At 40.1% G+C, this 22257-nt stretch overlaps 1 protein-coding gene across 4 annotated transcripts; it reads left to right on the top strand.

Annotated features, from left to right (window-relative positions):
* The first annotated feature begins 1522 nt into the window (after positions 1–1522).
* On the top strand, positions 1523–21827 carry zbtb7b (zinc finger and BTB domain containing 7B). Of its 4 annotated transcripts, XM_041988991.1 has the most exons (4): positions 1525–1898; positions 3482–3584; positions 17683–18758; positions 18872–21827. In XM_041988991.1, the coding sequence occupies exons 3-4, from the start codon at positions 17689–17691 to the stop codon at positions 19485–19487; spliced, it is 1686 nt and encodes a 561-aa protein (XP_041844925.1). In that variant the 5' UTR covers positions 1525–1898; positions 3482–3584; positions 17683–17688; the 3' UTR covers positions 19488–21827. The 4 variants fall into 4 exon arrangements, with proteins under 4 accessions (XP_041844926.1, XP_041844925.1, XP_041844927.1 ...); XM_041988992.1 differs by lacking the exon at positions 3482–3584 and having other exon boundaries at positions 1523–1898; XM_041988993.1 differs by lacking the exons at positions 1525–1898; positions 3482–3584 and adding an exon at positions 13923–14008.
* Positions 21828–22257: the final 430 nt, after the last annotated feature.

The raw sequence follows: 22257 nt of genomic DNA, 5'->3' as shown, positions 1-22257 counted from the left end.
TATGGGCTAATTATGATCTATATTCAAGTCAAACATTAAAGTACTTAATTGTGAATAGTTTAAGCTTCATAAACTAGAGAAAAAAATATTTTACAGAGGAAAAGAATTTTGCTCCAGTTAATTCATGCTGTATGATCATCCCTGTAATTTTGTGGTTGACTGGCAACAGTATCTTACAGTAATTGTAAAACAGTGATCAACATACATCATTTGCATGCACATTAACAGTTAGTGTAGGATGCTAATCGAAAATTAACAAATATATTCTGTAGAGCCGCTCCTCTGCACACTCAGACCCAGTAACTTTGTAACATTGTACTTTTTATAGCTACAGAAAAGCTTTACTTTCAGAGTTTCAAACGTAGAATTAAAATACATTATAAAATTAGTAAAAGCATACATTTGTGTAGAAACTTATTTATTATTTCCAGCCTTCATACTTATGCGACCCCTTAAATTATCTTGCGGCATTTTTTGAGGTTTTTAAAGTTCTGTAAAACGGCGCTCACACAGGTGCACTTGCGATGCAAACAGAGTGTAATTTCTTATTCTGGTAGCTCAACCACATAACTAGCACAGATTTAAGGTTGAGTGGGGTGGTAATGGGTGGGCTGGCTGTGTTCACCGCAAAATTATATATAGACTTCCTGCAGCCTCACTACAAAACCCACCAACACACACGCTCCAGGAGCTACAGGATGAGATTGAAGCTTTGAAAGAGCGAGGTGATTCCCATCCCCATGACCACTTCAAACAGACAGCATAGGTCTGTGCTCTTCAAAAATGAGCTTTTCTTCTTCTTCTTTCTTTCTTTTGTAGGGAAATTAGGCTGCTTTTTAGTAACATAAAACATGTAGTTACCAAACTTTTCTCCCTGGAAAAAAAATGCTCATGTTTAAACGTACTACTGTTGCTCCAAGCAGGCTGCACTTTTTTTTTAAACTGATTTACGAAAACCTCAAAGCCTACTGAAGAAAGTCCCTGTGACTGTTGCCCTTTTGCCGCCACCACATTGGATGTGACACATCCTCTGTGCGAGTTTAATTTATCAAACTAGTTTCCGTTTAACTTGAGTGATGTGCCAGTCTCTGCCCAACTCGAGTTTGGGACTCTTGTTGGCCGACTTCCACTTCTCCATCCATGGTCACAGGATCCATGGGCATCCCGATGATTTCTTGGGGGGTATTGCTGAGTCATGAGTGAGGGGGAGGAGAGTATTAAAACTGTTTCGACTGAAAATGCTTTGACAGGTAAGCAATAGGCGGCCATCCCTCAATCCGCTTTCACTGCCCGTTGTGTTCTACCCACCTCTGCGAAGTGATGCCCAGAGGAGGGAAGGATGGGGGAGGAGCGGGGTCTCCAAAGCTGCCAGCCTTCCTCCTTGCTCCACCGCCGAGTGCGCGACAGACACTCCTGACGGCCTATCGGACCACAGTTAGACCCCGTCCGTCATCCCCCCTCCTCCCCCGCCCTGCCCTGCCCACCCCGGCGGTCTCTTCTCCAGCCCAGCCAGAGCCAATCCGCGGCTGGGTGTAAGTAGGGCAAGCCGCTTCCTGGTTCTCAGATAGGAGGAGCTGGGAGTCGGAGTGGGCGAGCGGAGGCAGTACACAGGGGGTCAGAGCAGCCCAGAGAGCCGGCGGTCTGCAGGGAGAGGATCGCAGAGGACCAACAAGAGAAACGCAGAACTTGATGAAGAATAACCCCCCTCCCGGTGTGTCGAACTGAGGACCGGAGCGGTGGACCCCCGCACACAAAGAAGACAAGAGGTTGAAAGATTAAAAAAAAAAGAAATTAAGAAGTAGAAGAAGTAAGCAGGGTGGGACGGAATAATCCAGGAAGTGTGGAGGCAGAACAGGTGGGAGGCGACGGTTCGGGGCAGGTGACAAACTGGCACTCAGGTAACTGCTTCACCTGCCCGCTCTCAAAATGACACAAAACTTCAGGACTTATAGGTGAAATGAAATTTCATCGACATTTCTGTTCGCCGTGACAGCACCGGCTTGTTTCAGCTTCTTGTGTCTCCTCCTCCCTCCTTCTCGGTTCTGACCGGGGTCACGGGAGGACTATCCACGTCACGAGGAGCCTTTTCCGTCGACATTTAGTCAGCGCTTTTAGTCTATTGAAAGCATGCAATTAAGCAGTTACTGTTTATGTTTATTTGTATTTTAACTTTTGGGCAGCAAGTGCTGTGTACTGTTAGGTATGTCTACGTGCGCTCGTTGCGTCCAGGTGAGCGAGCGCGACAGAGCAGGGTCGGCGGGTGCGTTTCTGGAGACTGGGCTGCTAATTATAGCCGAGAACACCGGCTGACATCCAAAACCTAACCTGCTCTCACGCACATCACCTGCCTCTGCGCAACTCATGGACGCGCAGTCCAGTGGATCTGCTGGATTTAGCCTCTTGTACTACCTAAATGATCTCCCTTCAGTGGTCTGTTAATCATCATTATCATCATCATCCTCCCCAGGGCGCACCCAGTGTTTTATTTTAATCCTGACCCAGTCCTGTGCTACAATGGGATCTGCTCAGACTGTAATGTTAGGTTAAGGATTCTGCCTGCATCATGGGTGGGGAGGGCTTGCGAGCCAGTGGGCTTGTGGGTGTGCGTCATTACAGAGGTAGATGTGTTGCCGACTCTCCCCTCTGACAGACCGGCCTAACAAGCTCAACTGGCTTGGGTTTGGTTTCCCGTCTTGGCCGCTGCTTGTTTAGTTAATTCTTTAGAAGTTCATGCAGGTATTGTAGGTTCAGTTTTTGTGGGGGGCATCTCTGTCTCTAGTGTGGGAGGCTGGGAACTCATATACAACCTTTAGTTGTGGGTAAGCTTGTGACTTAAGGGCAGATAAGTTTGAAGAGGAGGAAACTTGTTTGTGTTGTCTCACCATTATCATGTGACTGGGCATTTCCAATTCTTTCTCAAACTGGGATGGCTCCACACACATAGAAGAGCCATCAGGGTTTTGAAATAAATTGTTGATTCCAGCTTTGTTCTCCCTGTATGTGCAACATAATTAGGCAGCTGTGTTTCATCCCTCGTTGCTACTGTCCTGACTTGACCTCCATCCTGGGCTGCTGTGTGCAGGCCTGCTTTGTGAAGTCAATATCTGTTTCCCTGTGTGTGTAATATCTGTGTATTTGTGGCCTTGCCCAACTGAGCTTACTGTTGGAGGGCTTTTCCAAAGAAGTTAAAAGTAGGAAGCAGTCGGTTTCTATTTCTGTGTATGTGTTTTTTTTTTTAATCTTTTGCTGTTCTTTCACTAGAACCCTCTGCCACCCCAGACTAGGGTGGTGCATCATATGAGATTGTGCGGGTGTGTGTTTCTCCACGTGCACTGTAACGAACTTTAAAACATTTTGCAAAACAAAAATGAAACAAGTGTTGCAGTTATTGGGTCAGGGTGTTTTCCTGGTATCAGCACAGTGTGGGATTCTTATGCTATTCTTATGAGTTTAACTGAAGCTAAACTTCCTTCTCCATCAGGTTTATGACCTCTGACTTCTGATTAATTGACCAAAGAGGAAGGGACCACAGATAGAGAGACAGACAGCAAGTGCCCATCGTCTCTTGGGTTTATGGACTGGAGGTAGGAAAAAGTCACTCGTCTTTTTCTGGTAAACACTACTTTCTTTAAAAATGTCCAAAGCCTGTTTATGTACAGCAGGACAGAGATTGTCCTTAGTGGCTTGAAACAAATTAGTACAAAGTGTTATCTCCACATAACTAAGGGGAGCCGTTTAAAGGTGTGTGTCCAATGGAAGACAATTTTTTTTACCCTTGTTAATATATGATATATGCACAATCCATGTAAAAGGCATGGAATAAGCAGTCGTTCATGTGATCGATCATAGGAGGTCATTTTCCTTATATCAGAACTTGTGTCTGCCCCTTAGTATGTGCACCAACGCTCTTAAAAAACCAAAAGTTAATCAAAAAAGATTTGTAAGTCTTTTACGAAAGTATGGAATATTTTAGAATTTTGATTAAAAAAATTATTACGTGAAGTTTCAAAAAGGAGATTCGGATCTCCAGAGTTTAATTCCTGACTAAGTAAACAAATCACTAGAACAGAGATGGGACTTTTTGGAGAAGGTGCGTGTAACCTCACATTAACAACACGTTAACTGAAAACATTGATTGTCTTTTTTTCTATCATTGAAAAACATACATAAAATACATTACATCCACCTCATTGTCATTCACTTTATCTTCCTTTTCTTTAGTCTTTCTGCTTCAAGATGTTTGACTGAACTATTTTAAATGATTAAAACCTGCCATTGTGTATCAAAGTGTAATTATAGTTTTTGAGTTTCATTGCATGAGAGGAACGAAGATGAAAGTATGTCTAATTAGGATATTTTATAGAATTGTGCTTTAAGGCTTTAAGGAAAGGGAAAAGTTTGAGTCTGCTTTCACTGATCAGCTTTTTGGTAAGAAATAAAGAACTGCCAGGCTGCTGGTCATTCCTTGTTTCTGGTGTAGCGTAACGTGTAACGTCTTCCCTGTGAAAGAATAATCCCTCTCAGGTGTTGAATGCTTTGGGCTTTATAACTTTGCAAACATTTTACGTGTTCAAAAAAGCTAAACAACAGCAGCGGGGACAAAAAAACAAAAAGCATCACGTCTTCTTTTGCAACTGTTACAAATAGTCACACTTGATGATGGAGCAGAAAGTCTGTAATTAAGAAGAAACAGGGCTACAAATTCCCCGGTCTAGTTTAAGAACAGATAGTTCATTTTTAAATATATATATATATGTTTTCTGAATTTCCATACAGTGTTGACCATATGCTACAATAAAAGCACCTCCTGATAAATGTAGCAATAATTTGAACAAACCTTAATTACTTTGTTTTTATATAACCCATCTCTGCTTCAAGCACAGTGAGGGAGGCTATCTGTGTATTACTGTAATAATTATAATACATGTCCTCTCCAATATTAAGAGGCAGCTTATCTGATGTGTATTATGTGTCAGTAAAGTAAATGTAGCTGACTACTCAATCACAGGCTGGTAAGTTAGTGACAGAGTGAATAAAGAGCAGCACAACAGCCAAATGATCCAAAGGTGGAGTAATTTTAATTTTAAAAACGTAACTCCTTGTTGTATTTTACATTTATAGTAATCAACCCATCCTGAAGCTGCACCCACTGATCAGAAGTGAACATTTTCTGCACAACTACAACATAAAAAGTTCAACACCAAGTTGCAACATTGCTTGTTTTTTCACCTTGTTGGTCTTAGCTTGTGAGATATTCTCGAGGTCATTCTAATAGTTTATCACACCCCAGCACGCAGATGAACTGGACTATAGAACAAAGTAAAGCTGATTGTTTTAATAACCATAAACCTGTTTTAATTTCCATTCAAACAGAAAAACAACTTTAGTTAATTCCTAATCAGACAGAAATAATCAGAAATCCATTTACACTCATTTCTCAGACGGAGCAATTCACATACAAGTGATGACAGTTGCTTAGGATAGAGCTTCACTAATCTGCCTGATATCAGCCATAAAGTGTGGCCTCATTAAGGCTATCACATATTCTTTGCTCCTGTGACTCAGTTTATACCACGAAAACCTTGTAGGGGCCAAACCTCAGTAAACATTGGTCTTCAGAGGGTGGGAGGAGCCTCTTGAAGACATCCCTGTCCTTGGAACAAAATATGAGCTGAATAAAGTGGTCAAGCAGTTGAATATTTTATAGGCAACCTGGAAGTTAACTCCTCTGTGGTTTGTTGGTTGCAGAAGCTCCAAAGCTCCAACTGGCCTTTTAAGATGGCTCAGGAATGATGCCAAAAATAACCTTCAGTGTCTAGAACAAGCTGATGATATTTAAAGGTTTTTGTTGAATAATAAACACCAAAAGGCTTTTGAGGAGTTTGTAGTATTGCAGTAATAAATAGGCTAAATAAAGGAAACACTAAATATTAATTGTTCCTTCAGCTTCTGGCAGCAATTTGCTGCCTCATTTAAGATTTCATGGATTAAAAATAAACAAGAAATTGTATAAAATGTAAATTAACCATGAATATAATTAACCCAAAGCCCAATAATTGATCTTTAGGCTCATAAGTGCATGACATATCACTAATGGGATGTTTCATTTGTTTATCTTATACCACATAACATAAAAATTACCAGTGCTGTTTCTCAATCACATACCTTGGTTGTGGTTTTTGACATAATCTAAATTGCAGTTATAGATTTGATCAAAATACTCTTATAAAGCAAACCACATAAGAAAGAGATGTCTTTGATATTCCTACTATCAAAGATGACTTTAACCCACTGAAAAAACTGAACACAGACACAAGAATTTAACAAACAGCTTTAAAGAATACCCCATCGTTGCTATTTATCTGTCTAATAAAGTTAGATTTATTTTCTGATGCAAAAAGACGAATACTTATCTCAATTTGAAAAACTGAGATATGAGGAGTATTTCTGGCCATGTTTATTTGATCCATTGCAGCGTTTCAACAAGCCAATGTGCAGATTAATGATATTGTGTTTATTAAATTCTTAAAAAAATCTTTTGAAAACTAATATTAATAAACAACACAGTCAGGACTCAAATTGATAATTAAATGATACAGACCCATGCTGTAGTTTGCAATTAGGTTTTTAAGTTAGGTTTGAAATGTATATAAAAAGGGAATGCACATGTTATCTGTGACTTTGGTGGGAATTTGCATGTCTGTAGTGGGCAAACTGGCGTGACAAATCATGTGACCATGGGTTTGCCAGACTGGTGACTACCATGTGTCCTTGAATTGGTGGTTAGAGGGAAGTGACATCGAGTGGTCTATCAGGCGAGGAGCACAGCCACACACACAAACATGTATGCACACTGTTCCAGGAAATGTTTTAATTAGGGCATGTGAGCCCATACAAATTCCCCCTTTTCAGACATCGGTCTTTCAGTTTCATACAAACCGAGTGAGTGGGAGGAAGGTGGGGAGAAAGAGAGAGAACGGGGGAGGGAGAAGGGGAGTTGAAAGAAGTAAAGGTGTTTTTTCTTTTGCCCCCTAATATTTGAAGGTGTCTCAGCCTATTGCTTCCTTGCTCCTGTGCAGCGTCACTTCTTCTGTGAAAATCTTTAGATTCTCTAAATAGCATTCATGCATTAATACAGAGAAATTACACTTCACTGCCCACTGGTGTGTCATCTTATGTGTAAGGGTCAGAATGGCTCATTAAGTGGTTTAGCTTAATGTGATCTTTACAATTTGTGACGGCAAGTTTCCTTTATTTAAAACGCATATTTTAAAATGAATAATTGCCATTGATTTTTTTTAACAAATTGCATTTTTCCATATTCATCAGTTGTTTCTCCATATTGAATATGGCACAGGGGCGACTACACATTGTCCGTAATCTATTCCGCAGCTACAGTTGAGTCTTGCCCCCACTCGCTCTGTGTCAATAGAGGAAGTTGTGTATCTGCCATTTCCTCTTTTCAGTCATGAGTTTCTGTAGCATTTGACAGCCCTCCCTTGCTCTCGACCACCAGCCTCACAGCCCACGCCGCCGTGATGTTAACCAACTGGCAGGTGGCCGTGACTCTTCTTCTTGTAAAGAGTCAGAAAAAGAAGAAGAGAAAAAAATCATGAGAAAAGACCACGGGGTGAAGGAGTGATAGTGATTCAGCTTTTCTAGTAACAGTGCATTTTTTTTTCTGTGCATAGTGAGCAGGCGGTTATCATAAATAGGTACAGTGAGACAACACTTCAGGGAAAGTGAGAATAAACACCCAAACATGAGCAGGCAAAGGGAGTCATTGCTGCTGCAAGTGACCCCTTTCATGTGTGTCGTTTTGAAGGGAAACTCCAGCAGATTGAGGCTTGGATTCCAAACTTGTCATTCCTTTTGGAAAAATTAAATCACCTTTATTAGTATTTAAAGATACAACACTTTTTCAGTAGGGGGCAGTTGAGCAGATTTGTCTGGAGGGTGACACTTCTTTCCGTCATCTCTTGTTTTCTTTCTTTTTGTTTCTACCATCCAATAATAAAACAGGAATGACATTTTTTTCCTCTTAATCTTCCTCTGAGCTGTTATTGCATGTGTTTTACTTTAATCTCTCCATCTGTTTTAGTGGTCGACCATCTTTAGTGAGCACAGGAAGAGGAAACTGATCAGGATCAGTTAGTTTTGCGACATTTCTCTGTGTGGGTTTGTGTCCATTGCTTTTGCAACATCTTCCTTTTAAAGTGGGAGGACATCTGTGAATGAGAACAGCTGTTGAGACTCTCCCAGTGATCTGGCAACTTAAAGTAAAAGACACACAATTGAACATATGCACAGTGGGCTTGTGAAAAATATAAGCTATGTCGCTTTCATATAATCCCTATATTTAATCTAAAATGGTACAAAGACAATTCACTCATTCAATTTCAAATATACAGAATTTTACATATTACTAAAGTATTAACATCATTCTGCAGATACAAATTCTTTAACCCCATCCTCTTCAAAACCACCCCACCTACACCAACACCCACACTACCGAACCTTAACTTCACGCTCAGTAGTCTAGTCATATTTACACACAATACTGGAGGGCGAAAAAAAGCACCTAGATAACCCTTTTGCCCTTTTTTTAAGTTTATCATTTGAAGTGTTTTCAGTTCAGCTCTGAATTTATTTTGCAGCCGCATTTTGTGTAGGTGTGCGATTTAGCTGCAATAAATCTGGAAGTGTTTTATTTAAACATGATGACTGGATTTAATTAATGTTTCACTTCACCCCCAGTCTTACTAATGTTGTTTTACAATAAAAAATAACTGGGAAATATTTTGCCTGATACTGTAAAAATAAGTAAGGATAAGAAGTTGGTGATATTGTGAACATGAGGATCTTAATGATCTCTCACCTAATTCAAGTGAATGGCTCATTTGTAGGCTTGGAAAGAACCTAATGAGTAGGTCAATTAATCTGAATCAGGTGTGCTGGAGCTGGAAACCTCAAACTGCAGGGCAGGAGATCCTGAGGACCAGGATAGAAAAAACTGTGAATGTGTTTGCAAACATTCACATTAGTGATTTTGATGCTTTCCAACAAATTGGTTTATACGCGCCTGGCTAGAAGCAGTTGTATTGCTAGCTGCTAACCTAGCTTCGTGTATAGAGAAAAAATTTAAAAAGTGTAAAATTCAGTAATAATTTAATTTACAATCATAGTAATGCATACTCAGAAGTTAATTATAAGTTATAAGTAGACTATGTTGTGAAGAGAAATCTATTTGGAAAATAATATAAAGCTGAACGCATTGAGAGACCAGACAGCTCTGATGCGGTCATTGACCAGCATGCTGCTCAGACGGGTCCCAACTATTCTTCCAGTTACGTATTTATAATAAGAATATTTTAGTTTTTGGTTGGAATCTTATATGCAGGAAGCAAATTGTGGCTGTTGGGCAAAAACCTCCTAGGTCCAAAATTCGTGATTTTGTTTTTCCTTCAGAAATCAGTACTATTGGTCACCCTTTATGTCTCTCTGTAGTTTTACAAATATTTAACCAAAGATGTATGATGTAAAACACAATACCAAATTTGATGATATTATGGCCAATTATTGCAAAAACCGTACAGTTTTAGTCATTTCTTGAAAAATAACAGTTTTAGACATAGGAGGTTTGTGCCCGACAGCAGCGAAATCCCTCTGAGCTGTAGTGACGTGCAGCAGACCCGACCAGTGTTGATCTGCATTTGTCCCGTCCCACTTTTAAGGTGAAACACCATTAATGTTTAATTTTAGCAGTTTAACATTTAGCTGGCTTGTTTGAGATAATATGAATCCAGTAGATTCCAATATAAAAATATCATTCCCAGTTTCTCTTTAGAAAATGATGCATTTACAACTTGTATATATATCTATATCTATCTATATATCTATATATAGATATAGATATATAGATATATATACAGCTTATTCATTTAGCTCAGACTGTGTAAATTAACTTAAACTTAAGTTTGGAGTGAGCTTTTTACCTTGAATTTCTTGTTCAACTTCTCCACAATTACACATACACATTTCACTGGTTTACACCATGGACCAACACTCTGAAACACTCCCACTGATTTACAGTAAGTATCTTTATAGAGATGCTTTAAAGATACTGTATGCTTAACTAAGCTTGATCACTCTTTCGTTTGATCCTTTTTGTGTTCACACATTGCAAACGTACGTCGTCGTTCTACATCTTCATCAGTTTAAATGAGTTCGTCAGATGTAAAAACATCATTAAAACCACATGTAAAAAAAAAAAATCTGGTTTCTCTCCTGCTGTTGCATATTAATTGACGCAAGGTGTGGTGAGTACTTCGCCCACACACCTTGATGCTCCAGTGTTCACAACACACGCAGCTGTGGAGTGCTGGGGGAAGAAACTGCTGACCAGATAAGGAGCTGAAAGAGGGGGAGAGTAAAGTGTGAAACCACTCTGTCAGCATGCCTTCTCTCTCACATCTGTGTTTGTTCTCCATCTTATGATGAAACTCCCTTTTGGTGATGCTAATGATAGAGATGGCTGCTACCACATTGCTCCCTTCGACATCTGCACACATGCACCCACTCGCACACAGACACATACACCTGCAAGGACTCTTGCTACTTCCTGTGGCTGCGTGCATGTGTTCACCTCCTGCTCGATCGCTGTTTCTTTCCCAGCCGTCATGTCACGGCTTCTCTCCCTTCTCTCTCTCTCTCTCTCTCTCTCTCTCTCTCTCTGTCTCCCCCTTACTCTCCCCTTGTAACTTAACTCTGTCGACTCTTGTTTCATGTCTCGTCGCTAACACAGATTGTTCGAGGCTGGGACTAGATTTTCCTGTCTTAACCTCCCCTCTTCTCTGCTTTATCTTTCAAAGTATCTCTACACCCACTACCTGTTCTTTCACTCACTCATGTGTCTCTCCTCCCCCATAGTAATTATTTTTGTGTGATTTCTAAGAACATGTATGTTTTTAGAAAACATACCTCCCTCATATTTTTTTTATTGTTGTCTCTTCTCAAATCTCAGACTATTTTCCTCTTTCCAACCTCAGATTGATTTCCTTTCCTGTTACTACTTCTTCTGTCTTTCACAGTGGCAAACCGAGCAGAAAAACAAGAATTTACTCTGATTCCAGAAATAACAAGTGTGACAATATGCTCCTATTTTTAGTAGTTTAATAGTTTTGCTGCTCTACAGAATTAGTTTTGGAGCAGTTACATAAATTCTGCAAAGTGAGAAACTAAAGAAAGAAAGAAAATCCATCAAAAATAATGCAAGTCATTAAGCTTAATGTGCAATTTAAGCATATTTCCCAACTTCTGTATTTTTTTAAAGTAAAATTACTTCTGAGAATAACAATATGAAACAAACTGAATGTATTCTATCCATCAAAATTAGTATTTGAGGCATGCATTTTTTTTAAAAGCAATTTAACATAAGTTTCAGATAAAAATAATTTAATAATCAACTTTTGGAATCTATTGAAATATTGAAAAAATAATGACCAATGAAAGCACTTTATGATATACAGAAAAAAAAAAAAATGGTGCAAGATCCTGCAGAAGAAAATATTTTTTAAAGACCGCATTAAAGAGAAAAAGTGAAATTGGTAGAAATGTTGGCTTATAGCCAAATTATTCAGTGTTATTAAAAGTGGAAAAATAAAATTCTAGTTGCAGTTATGTAATGTATCTGAGTAAATATAATTGAACAAATTAAGAAAAATTTGTTAGTTTTTATTAGCCATATAATTATTCATGGAATGTTTTTGCATCATTATTTTAAGACGTTTGCTAGAAAGTTTAGATTTAGTTTGTGTTAAATAATGATGTCAGCTGTGAAAACCTTCATCACTTCAGGTTAGAACCTGATTGGTATTAAGGTCCAGAGCATATATGTGTACCCAAATGTCTTGCCCCATGTGCTGATAAGCTGATAATCTCCAGCAGATGCACATTGGTGTCCAGGTCTGGCATGCAAACTGGCTGCTGCTGCAGCTCACAGTGGAGTGCTGTGGTATGGGAGGGCGAGGGGATAAGGGCCTCTGCTCTGCCAAGCAAATGAATAATGTAATGTGTTTCTGGAACTAAGGCCATACTGCGCGCATGCGTCACATTTAACACACCATAATGCCCCAAATACAGTAAAGACAGAGGAGGATTTAGTTGCAGGGACTTTTTTGAATTAAAAGAAAAAAGAAATAGAAAACCTTCTGTTAAATAACATCAGTTCATTGGACTTCACTTTTTTAAAAAAATCCCTCTTCAGCTGCTCATTGCAGGGTGCAGACATTGTAATTATCAAGATGCAGTCTTAAGTCTTGTCTTTGACAAATTCAAATGGCAATTCAAATTCTTCCTTGTTGCATCGGTTTTTTTTTTATATCTACAGGTGGGATGCAAATGTGCAGTCCGGAGGGAGCTGCTGCAAGTAGAGTTTGTTTTATCACCCAGCAGAAATGACCTGCATGTGTTGGTTTAGTTTCTAGCAAGCGTGCAAGTGTGGTTTGGACACAACTGAAGCTTAAACGTGAAGGTTTTCTCACAGATTGTTGCATGAGAGTTCTGTGCTAGAGCGAGAGTCGTAGTGGCAGCTTTGGTTTGGCAGGCATAAGTGCACTCATCTTCTCATCCCCCAGTTTCCTCCTCCCATACTCTTCCTCAGAGAAGGTGTCCCAGTACACCACTCACTACCTCAAATAAGTGAGGGGTAAAGAGAGTAAAATGTTTTTTTTTTTTTCTTTTTTTTTCTTAAGCAATAAAAATCTGTGACACAGAGAAGAGAAAGTGGTGTGAGGAAGACAAGTGTGTGGAGGAGAAACGGTATGAGCTTGAATCTTTCTTTCCATGCGTTTGGCTGCTTTGCTGTTTTTTTGGGGCAGAGAATATTTATCGTCATGATTTGTTATGTTGTGGTTAAGCATTTCATACTGAATACAGGCTTTCATTTGTCTAAAAAGAATGTGTTTAAGTGTCTGAGTCAGACATTTACTGTACAGGATGGACGCTAACTTCATTTGTCATCGTTTTCAGTGTGCTTTATAGTGTAATAGAGCTGCTACTGTATGTACGTATTTCCCCAAAGAACATTTAACTTATGGAAAATTTTGTCAAGTCTCCTTTAATAATTTCACTACTCTTTTAGTTTTAACTCTGACTTTTTAAAAGTCTAAAAATCATCCACAATTCTGTTTTTAGTTTATCGAAGTCATGCTTAAAGAGCCTTCACAACACATGCAACCAACCATATGTGCAGAGAGACACACACGGTTACAAACACACACATGAACAGGCAATTTGGAAAACGTCTGACATCAGAATTTGTTGGAGCATTTCTCCTCTCTCTCAGCCACAGTTTTGTGTGAACAGTATAAAGTCATATTTTCCCCTTTAGTGCTGGAGGCTGATATAAGTGAGGTGGACTGGGAAAAGTTACAGCCTTTAATGGAAAATAGGAGCTATAAAAACAATACCAACAGTTGCTCCAGTTAACGCGCTCATGTGGCGGATGCAGTGGGATTTCAATATAGGCAATGAATACTTGAATATGTTTTTAGGTTAGAGAATGAATCTTTGTGCACAGGTTTGTTCAGTCCTGCAGTGTCAATTTTCGTTTCCTTCAAACAAGCCAGTTTTGGGTTTTTGCTTTTTTGTTTTTTTGAGGAGCTGTACTGAATTGTGGCAGCGGTCAGTAATGGAGCTTTTAAGTTTCCATTTCCTCTTGAGTGAAAATGAATCTGCTGTGAATTCTCCCCTGAATGTGCTTATATTTTTTGCTTTGTTTTATGGTTCGGCCTCGCAGCCCCGTATCAGTTTAAGAAGACCCTGGCAGTTACCTATGACAATGGAATTATTTAGACATTTTTAAATGGTATTGGCATCTTCTAAAGAAACAAAAAGATATTTGTTGTTTAAAGAGAGGAAGAGTGTGCACATAATGAAAGCAAGAGATGAGGAAACCGTAGAGTTGCAGAGGTGATTAATTCCTCCACTGTCGACAAAAGAGTGGGAGGTGAGGGCAAAAAAACGAAGAAAGAGATGAGAGATAATTGTTGGAAAGATAACGTTTCGACATATGTAGCATCAAATGCAAGTTTATATATTGAAAATGAAGATTTTTTTAACATGTTAGCTTCTCTGTCAAGATTAAGACTGTCAGCAAACATCTGGGCAGAGTGTAACGAGTTAATCCTGGGCCCTGTGCATAAACTTTGAATGACATTAATTAAGATTTATAAGAATCGCTGCTTGTAAACTAAAACATTTTGTGTGCAATACCGAATGTGTTTGTAGTGTCTGCCTGTGGGCTGTTTTAACCTTAGTGCTGATGTGTTGCAAGATTCAGCAACTTAAGCATGTCCTTGGTAAGCAAAGAAAAGAGAAACAAAGTTATGAGGAAGGAGACGGGGGGGATATGAACAGTGCGTGTGGTTGTGCATGTCATGATGTGTCAGTATTAAGTGACTCACAGGCTGATAGAAAATTGATGGGAATCACTGCAGCTTCTTTGCAATCTTGTTATTTTCCGAAGACGCCTGTGTTCTAAGGAGTATACCTAAAATAACATGCTTGAACCACCAACCACCCATGATGCCATTTTGTTTTCTTTTTTTTTTTTTCTGCTCCCCTGTGCCGGAAACTTAATGTGCGGCAGTAATGTGTGCTCCTCCTAAAACCCATTTGTTTCTCTTTTTTTCTCTTCTGCTTCAGTATCTGCTTTTTGGGGTTTTAGTAGCTATATTCTACCCTGTGGTGTTTATTTATATATAAAATATGGCTGGATTTAATACGGATTGCTCATGATTGTCATCCTCATTTTTGTTGTGGTCTGTTATCATGTCTATGTACAATGGGACACAATGTACACATGCAAGGTCAAGTCATCCGTTTAAACTTTGCCCCATAAACACTCAAGCAGGGAATTTCCTCTTATATTGCGTTTCCTCTGATATTATTGTACATTTCTAATATGTGAGGCTGTAAAAAACATTATTTAGACTATTGATTATTCATGAAATTGCTTTCAAGAGTCTATTAAATGCTAGAAAAGTTTAAAAAAATGGCTGCCATGACTTTAAGGGCATGGTGACATCTTAAAATGCGTCCCAAAGTCATTCTGTCTGTAATGATAAGACCTAATCTTTACATTTGAGTGCCTTAAATGGTTTGACTGCTCAAAGTACTTATGTATTATCAAAACAATCATTCTGCTATGTTGGGGATTAAAGAATTAAAAAAGAAACAACCTTTTTTGAGAGGAAAGAAATCATGCTCCTCAACTTCCTCACTTTTCGGTATCAGCGGGTCCCTCGATGCATGTCGTCCTTGTTGCCTTGGTTTGAAGAAATAACCCTTACGTAAATGCTTTGGCGTGGAAAAATAGTTGTCAGTATTTGTTACAGAGGTTGTGGTGTTATTTTATGACAAGGAGGCATTTAACATGCCTTCAAAAGATGAGTTCTCTGCTCCAGTTTGTCTTAGAGGTGTAGTATAATATGGTTTAACTCTCATATTGCACCTACCTGAATGCTTGAATTGGGGTGTAAAATGACTCATAGTGCCAATATGATTTTTGTTCTTACATGGTTGTTCATCTTTGATATTCTTTGATTTGACTAAAAATTGTGTTTTGGTTGCATGTGCTGATTTCCTTCCTGTCTAACCAGTTAAAGTAATGTGCGTGGTCTTAAACTGGAGGTTTTTTTTTTCATCTGCATCACCCACCGTCCTGCCTCAGCCATAGTCAACTACTATCCAACCACCTGTTGGCCCTGCTGGTGAGGACAATGAGGAAGTTGTGCTTATATCGGAAAGTGTTCGGAAAATGCGCCGTTAAGTTTTGGAGAGAGGGGGCGCGTAGGCGACCTGGGGGGGAGGGGTATCTCTAAATCTCTCTTCGTCACCGTGCACCCTCTTTTGATACAACAGGAAGGAGAGTGAGTGTCAGAATGTGCGAGAGAGGTAGACATCCCCAAGGACGAACGCTTAACCTCGACTTCAGACATAGAGATCAGACCTTTAACTTACACATCTAAGGGTAGAAGGAAATTGGGGGAAAAAGTGGTTTTGAAAGACAGAGAGAGAAAGTGAAGAAGACTCGAAAAAAGACGGAAAAAAATGGATGCCATGAGACAGCCTCTACCTCGTCTCCAGCTGACTGTGCCCATGCCTATTAAGACAGAAAAGGTAGGATTCACATTTTGGGCTTCTGGATTCTGCATTTCATCTTCAGATGAGAAAGAAAGGGTTTGACGTGTTTTTGAGGGGCGTCAAAGAATCAAAAGTTGACCTACAAGTATTTATGGAGAACAAATATTTATTTGATTACTTTACTTATATGGGTGGAGTGAGTTTGTGTCTTATTTAATAAATAGGCCGTTGACAAGTTCGTCATAGAACAGGTTAATCGAACAATGGTGGGTGGGGGGAGCCACAGATTGACACGCAGTGCATGTGTTTTGTAGGGGTGTGTGTGTGTTTAATAGAGTGTATTTTGGAGCAGGTTAGTCAAGTGGATGTGCTGTTGTTGTGCAGAGCCCTCTGGGCACTGTGTGAACACTGTTATTGGATGGCCAGGGGGGCTGCCAGTTGCTATGGGAGGGAGATGACGAGCAGGGAGGGGAAAGGGAAGGTGGGGGGTACGTGGCGGGTGAGTTGTTTGTGGAAAATCTGGTTTGCTCAGGTGTGTAAGAGCTATTGTCGTCCGGGTAAAGTGTGGGCAGGGTGAGGTGCGAGTTTAGGGATCCAAATAAGGGAGTTGTTGGGTCTTATTACTGTCAGGTCTCTCAAAGGCACATAAAGGAAGTTTTTGTCCTCACTTTGCGGTTTACCGCTTGTAATGCTTGTTGAAACCTGGCTTGTAAAGTTCTTCAGTGATTTTTTAAAAAGAAAATGTCTGAGACACCTGTTGCACCTTTTAACATCTGTGTGATGTACATTTATTTCAGGCCTATTAAAGATACTAAGTTTTTCCTTCCTCTTTCTTTCACTGGTACTCCCCCTTTAACCCTCTAAATTTTATCACTTCATCCCTTTCCCTTGCTTGCTTTTCTTCCTTCCTTTCCTCCTCTGTCAGCCTCTTCGCTCTTCTCCAGGTATTTTAATCAATCGGCTAATGCTATAAAGGTTTCCCACGAATTAACCTACTGCCCTTTGGCTGCAGCACCTACAGAGTATTGTGTAACTCTGTCCTTTCCACATTGTCATTATATGCTAGTTGGGTTTATATCTCTTCTACCTCTTGGAATATTTCTACATTTTTCTGCTTTTGGATTTCACTTTTTCATCTCAGTTCTTCTGCGATGACCCAACCCCCATATCACCGGTTTAAATCGCCTACTATTCGCTTAGTAATCTGGAGAGAAAAGTAAGGCAGGATCATAGGGTAGTTGTTGTTAAGCCCTGTTTAAATTGTCCCTCACGTGATGTGGAGCACCTCATGTTAGCCACGCCATTGAAGATTTACTTTTGGACCAGTTAAGTATGGCTCTTAGAAAGAAAAAAAGTGAAAGGATAATCTCACTTTCCTAGAAAATACAAAGACATAAAGACAATACTGATCTTTAATTCTTAGGAAAATGTAAAACATTTCTTCCTAATCAAGCCTTTCAAAATTAAGTCAGGCATAGGTCATTTGTTCTGCCCTCAGTTCCTCCATGTATCTAATCTATCCTTTCTGTCATGTAGGTGGCAATGTCTCCAGGAGAGGACGGTCTGATTGGGATCCCCTTCCCGGAGCATAGCAACGAGCTCTTGTCCCACCTCAATGACCAGAGGAGGACAGGACTCCTGTGTGACCTTACCCTTACTTCCCGTGGGGCTCGTTACCCCACACACCGATCTGTCATGGCTGCCGTCAGTCTTTACTTCCGCCGTTTGTTTGGAACAGAGGAAGGGGGTGGTGAGGGTGGAGGAGGCTTTAGCGTTTGCCAGCTGGACTGTGTTGCACCCGATGCCTTGGATGCCCTGCTGGAGTTTGCCTATACTGCCACATTGACCATCCCCAGCTCTGGAATGAGAGATGTGCTACGAGGAGCTCAGCTTCTGGGCATCCAGTGTGTGGCTGACGCCTGCAGGGACATCCTCGGGGAGACGGCGGAGGCAGAAGCAGAGACGGCAGAGGAACAGAGGGCCCAACACAGAGCTACAGAGAGAATGGTGGAACAAGGTAGCGTGGTAGAAAAAGCTTCCAGAAGAAAAACGGACAAAAAAAAGGTGAAAAAAGTTGGATCAGTTCACATTAACTGCTCACCGTTGAACCTGCTGCCTGCCTCTCCCACCTCGCACCCTTCACCTGCATCTGACAGCCTTCGCTCCTTGCCCTCTACCCGACCGCCTACTCCTGAACCAGAGGAGCCTCACCCTAAACATGGGCAGAACGGGGATCCCAGGGCAGTCAGGGAACCAGGGAAAGGGGCCACAATAAATGGAGGGTTCCTTCAATGGCCACAAGTGCGCCCACGTATAGCCCACCCACCTCCTGTGCAACCCTTGAATGACAAGATATCTGAGGATGACGAGATGGAGGGTTTAGGTGTTGATGTTATGCTGATGGAGAGCAGCTCCCTACCTACCTCTGTTGCTGATCGAGGTGCAGCTACGACATTAGCAGGAGGAGGAAGGAAGAGAAAGTCTCAGACCCCTCAGCAGTGTCCTGTCTGTCAGAAAATCATCCATGGAGCAGGAAAACTGCCACGACACATGAGGACGCACACTGGAGAGAAACCATTCCAATGTTCTGCCTGTGGGGTTCGCTTCACACGGTATGAAAACTTCCATAATGTATAAATTTTGTTTTATCATATTTTCATTCTGTCTCTATATTTGTCTTGTACTTCTTTGATTGTAAATCTTTTTCTTTCTTTATTTTCTGTAGCAACGATAAGTTGAAGATCCACATGAGGAAACATACAGGCGAACGCCCTTACCCCTGCCCCCACTGCCCCGCCCGGTTTCTCCATTCATATGATCTCAAAAACCACCTGTCCCTCCACAGCGGAGCAAGGCCCTTTGAGTGCCCACTTTGCCACAAGGCCTTTGCCCGAGAGGACCACCTCCAGCGTCATCGCAAGGGTCACAGCTGCTTGGAGCTACGGACACGCCGTCCTAGGCGTGGCCCGGAGCTGCTGGAGGATGAACGAGGGGACGAAGCCCAGAGGGAGCAGTCCAGTCCTCTGTCTTTACAGGTCCATTCGTCTGTGTTCCACCCCCGTATGGTACTGGACGGTGGAGGTGGGTCCGGTGGTGGCCCTTCACTTATATTTTCAGGCGACATAAAGAGGGAGCATTCTCTTGCTTTTCCGGCTCTGGCCCATCTTGGGCCTCAAAGGCTGGCTGCCTACCCTGAGCTTTTCTTGCAAAGTCTGGAAATGCGAGGAGGCCGAAAAACGGAGGGAGAAGATCCAGGAAGAACCCGGTCACCGGCTCTGCAATGCGACAGATGGGCAGATGAAGAGGAAATTGGAGACGAGGAAGTGGAAGAAGGGGAATAGTGAACAGAGATTGTATTTATGTGGTCAAGTATCCACAGTAAAAAAAATAATAATTCACTCAGGTGGCTGGACTCATGATCTGCTGCTCCCATACAGAGAGCACTTAAAAAAATTAATATAAAAAATTTTAAAAAAGAAAAAAAAAGGAAAACGGGTTTTCAGAGATATCTTAAGTTTGTTTTCTGATTGTTGGCATTTTATTTAAATTTTCCTTCAATTTTGTTTCTAGTTTGGCTCTTGATTTTGAGTATTTAGGGTTTGAGCTCTCTAATGACTTATTTTTCCTTGCTGGTGTGTGTCAAGTGGGTGGTCACTGGAATGCTTTTCACTATGCAAACTAAAATCCAGGGGTGCAGAATGGAAGGATATTTGAAGACGTATATATTTTGTACTTACATGCATTACGGTGCAATTTAGAATGAATTTTCCCTATTACAAGATGATTTGTGTCCCCACTGTCCTCTGGTGGTTATCAGTGGAAATGCAGTCTTAACTAATCAAACTTGTTCTGTGTTGTAAGCAATAATCTTAACTTGTTTTTGTTGGTTTTAGTGCTAGAATCTTTGCTTTGATTTGGTGCTTTAACCAAAGATCTGCATTTTATTCTAAAATGAGGAGCGAAGAAGGGGAATTGTAGCCAAGGTTGGGTTTGACAAAGACTCTTCCCAACTGTTTTGATAGCCATGAGAGAGACTCTGCTTCCATGTCTGAGTGTCTCAGAGCTGTAGAGCTCTGTGTTAAATGCCTGACCAAAAGAGACAAAGTCTGGGTCAATGAGATGATGTTGATTAATGTTGAAAACAATTTTTTTTGTTATTTCCCAGAAGCTGTGGACTTCGGTTTTCCAGTGCACTCATTTGGATTCCTTGTTTTGAAAAAATAAATTAAAACAGAAAACAAGGTGATGAGATGGTTGAAATGATGTGCCCCATTTCTTTGTATTTATTTATTTATTTTTATTTATTGTGGCTCTTCTGCTTTAGTAAGCCCAAATCCAGGGTTGAACTTAGATTACAATCCACTTGTCATCCAAAAATTGCAAGAAGCTGTGTGATGCTGCAGATTTTTTAGCTCAACATCGCCGTCAACCTGAGCACCTTGTTGCAGGGTGATTGTCTTCTTTTGACCATTATTCCTCAAATGCATTCTTTGCACATTTAACCCACCAGGTTTTGCAATAACACAGGCACATTCCAAACTTCAGGGTAGCAAGAGGGGAACAGAGCAAAGACATGAGTAGGTTTAAAACCTTTAATGTAACTCTCATGGAACATGAAATGACTTTTCAGCATGCTTTTGTGTTGTGAACTCAACATGTATAGTACTGTATCACGTTATTGCATGGCAGTTCTTAAAGATCGGCCACCGCTGTGACTAAAAGGGCCATTATCTCTTGAGTATATCCATCTCTGACCAAAAACTTCAAATTTTATGCTGTTTTCCATGGCCCTGTAGCAGGGTGTTATGCAACTATTAATGGCTTTAAATGACAGCAGTTGTATTTGTTTTTTCCAATTCTTCTGAAATCCATGTAGCTGACATACTGGTCTGGGCTTGTGTGTACTATCTGCTCTTTTCTTTCTTTAATTTTTTTTTTCCAGTTTATTTGCACTATGAGATTTGAGAGCTTCAAGCGTTTTCCTTCTCTTCAGTATCTTGTCCATTAACTTACTCTTAATCTTTTTAGATTGTGATTAAAAAAAGTAAAACTCTCGTACATACTCTTCCTTTTGCATATTAGTACAGAGTTAAATACAAATATATATTGGGATGAAGTTGCCTTAGGTTTTTTTTGTTTGTGTTTTTCATGCTGCAACTATTCTCAGGAAATCTTGAGCAATGCACTAAATGATTATACAAAATGTAAAATGGGAAGAAACCGGTGCTGTAGGGTGGTGAACATTCTTCATGCAAGTGTAATGCCAGTAGTTTCAAAATATTAGATTTTATAGATTTTGTATTGTAAAAAAATAAAATGAAGTAAACCTACGTGTAAATAAGAGTCATGAAAGTAAACTACTGGCCTTGCTGGAACCTGTCTTACTGGAAAGGCAGTATGACAGTTGGTCCTGTGCATGAAGGGTGTTGGTACTCCCAGTCAGAGCTTCATAAATGAATAACATTTAACTGATGCCAGCTGTGAAGTGTATGTTTCGATGTGAGCTGTTTGTTTTTCTTGGCTTCGGTGAAGGGACATGGGATATGGTCTGAGTAGAGACCCCACTATCAGGGATACATTTTTGTCTTTCAGTTTTTAGAAAACCTTTTCAGAAATTAGAATTCAATTTCCCATGATTTGTTTCGTTAATGTAAAGAAAACAAATAAAGATATAAGCTTGCCTTTTCTGTGTTGTGTTGTTTTGCTAGGTATCTAGTAGCATATCAATATAAGTGGATGTTTTTAAGATGTCAAAAATAGTCTTAACCTCAAATATCATGACTTTTGTAATGCTATTTCATCAACAAACAAATAAATGCTTGAATAAGTATACGAGGAGATTAAATATAATATAAATACATGTTGATGACATATCATAGACCTATGAAATAGAATGGTTGAAAAACTTGTACCATCTGGTGAGATAAAGGTGCACTTCTTTTTTGACTACATGTGCTACTTTGACACAGTCGCCCTCTGTACTGATAAAACTTTACAAGAAAACTTTCAAGATTCATCTTAAATTTATATTAATCTAAACTGATTGTTCCTTTTTAAGATAGCGGAAGTTTCCTGTGGGAAAAAGTAAACTTTCTAACAGCTCACTTTAGA

This window comes from Melanotaenia boesemani, chromosome 6 (genome assembly GCF_017639745.1).
Source record: "Melanotaenia boesemani isolate fMelBoe1 chromosome 6, fMelBoe1.pri, whole genome shotgun sequence".
Classification (NCBI taxonomy): Eukaryota; Metazoa; Chordata; class Actinopteri; order Atheriniformes; family Melanotaeniidae; genus Melanotaenia; species Melanotaenia boesemani.
The sequence above is the reverse complement of the archived record's forward strand: the minus strand, read 5'-3'. Positions and strand labels throughout refer to the sequence as shown.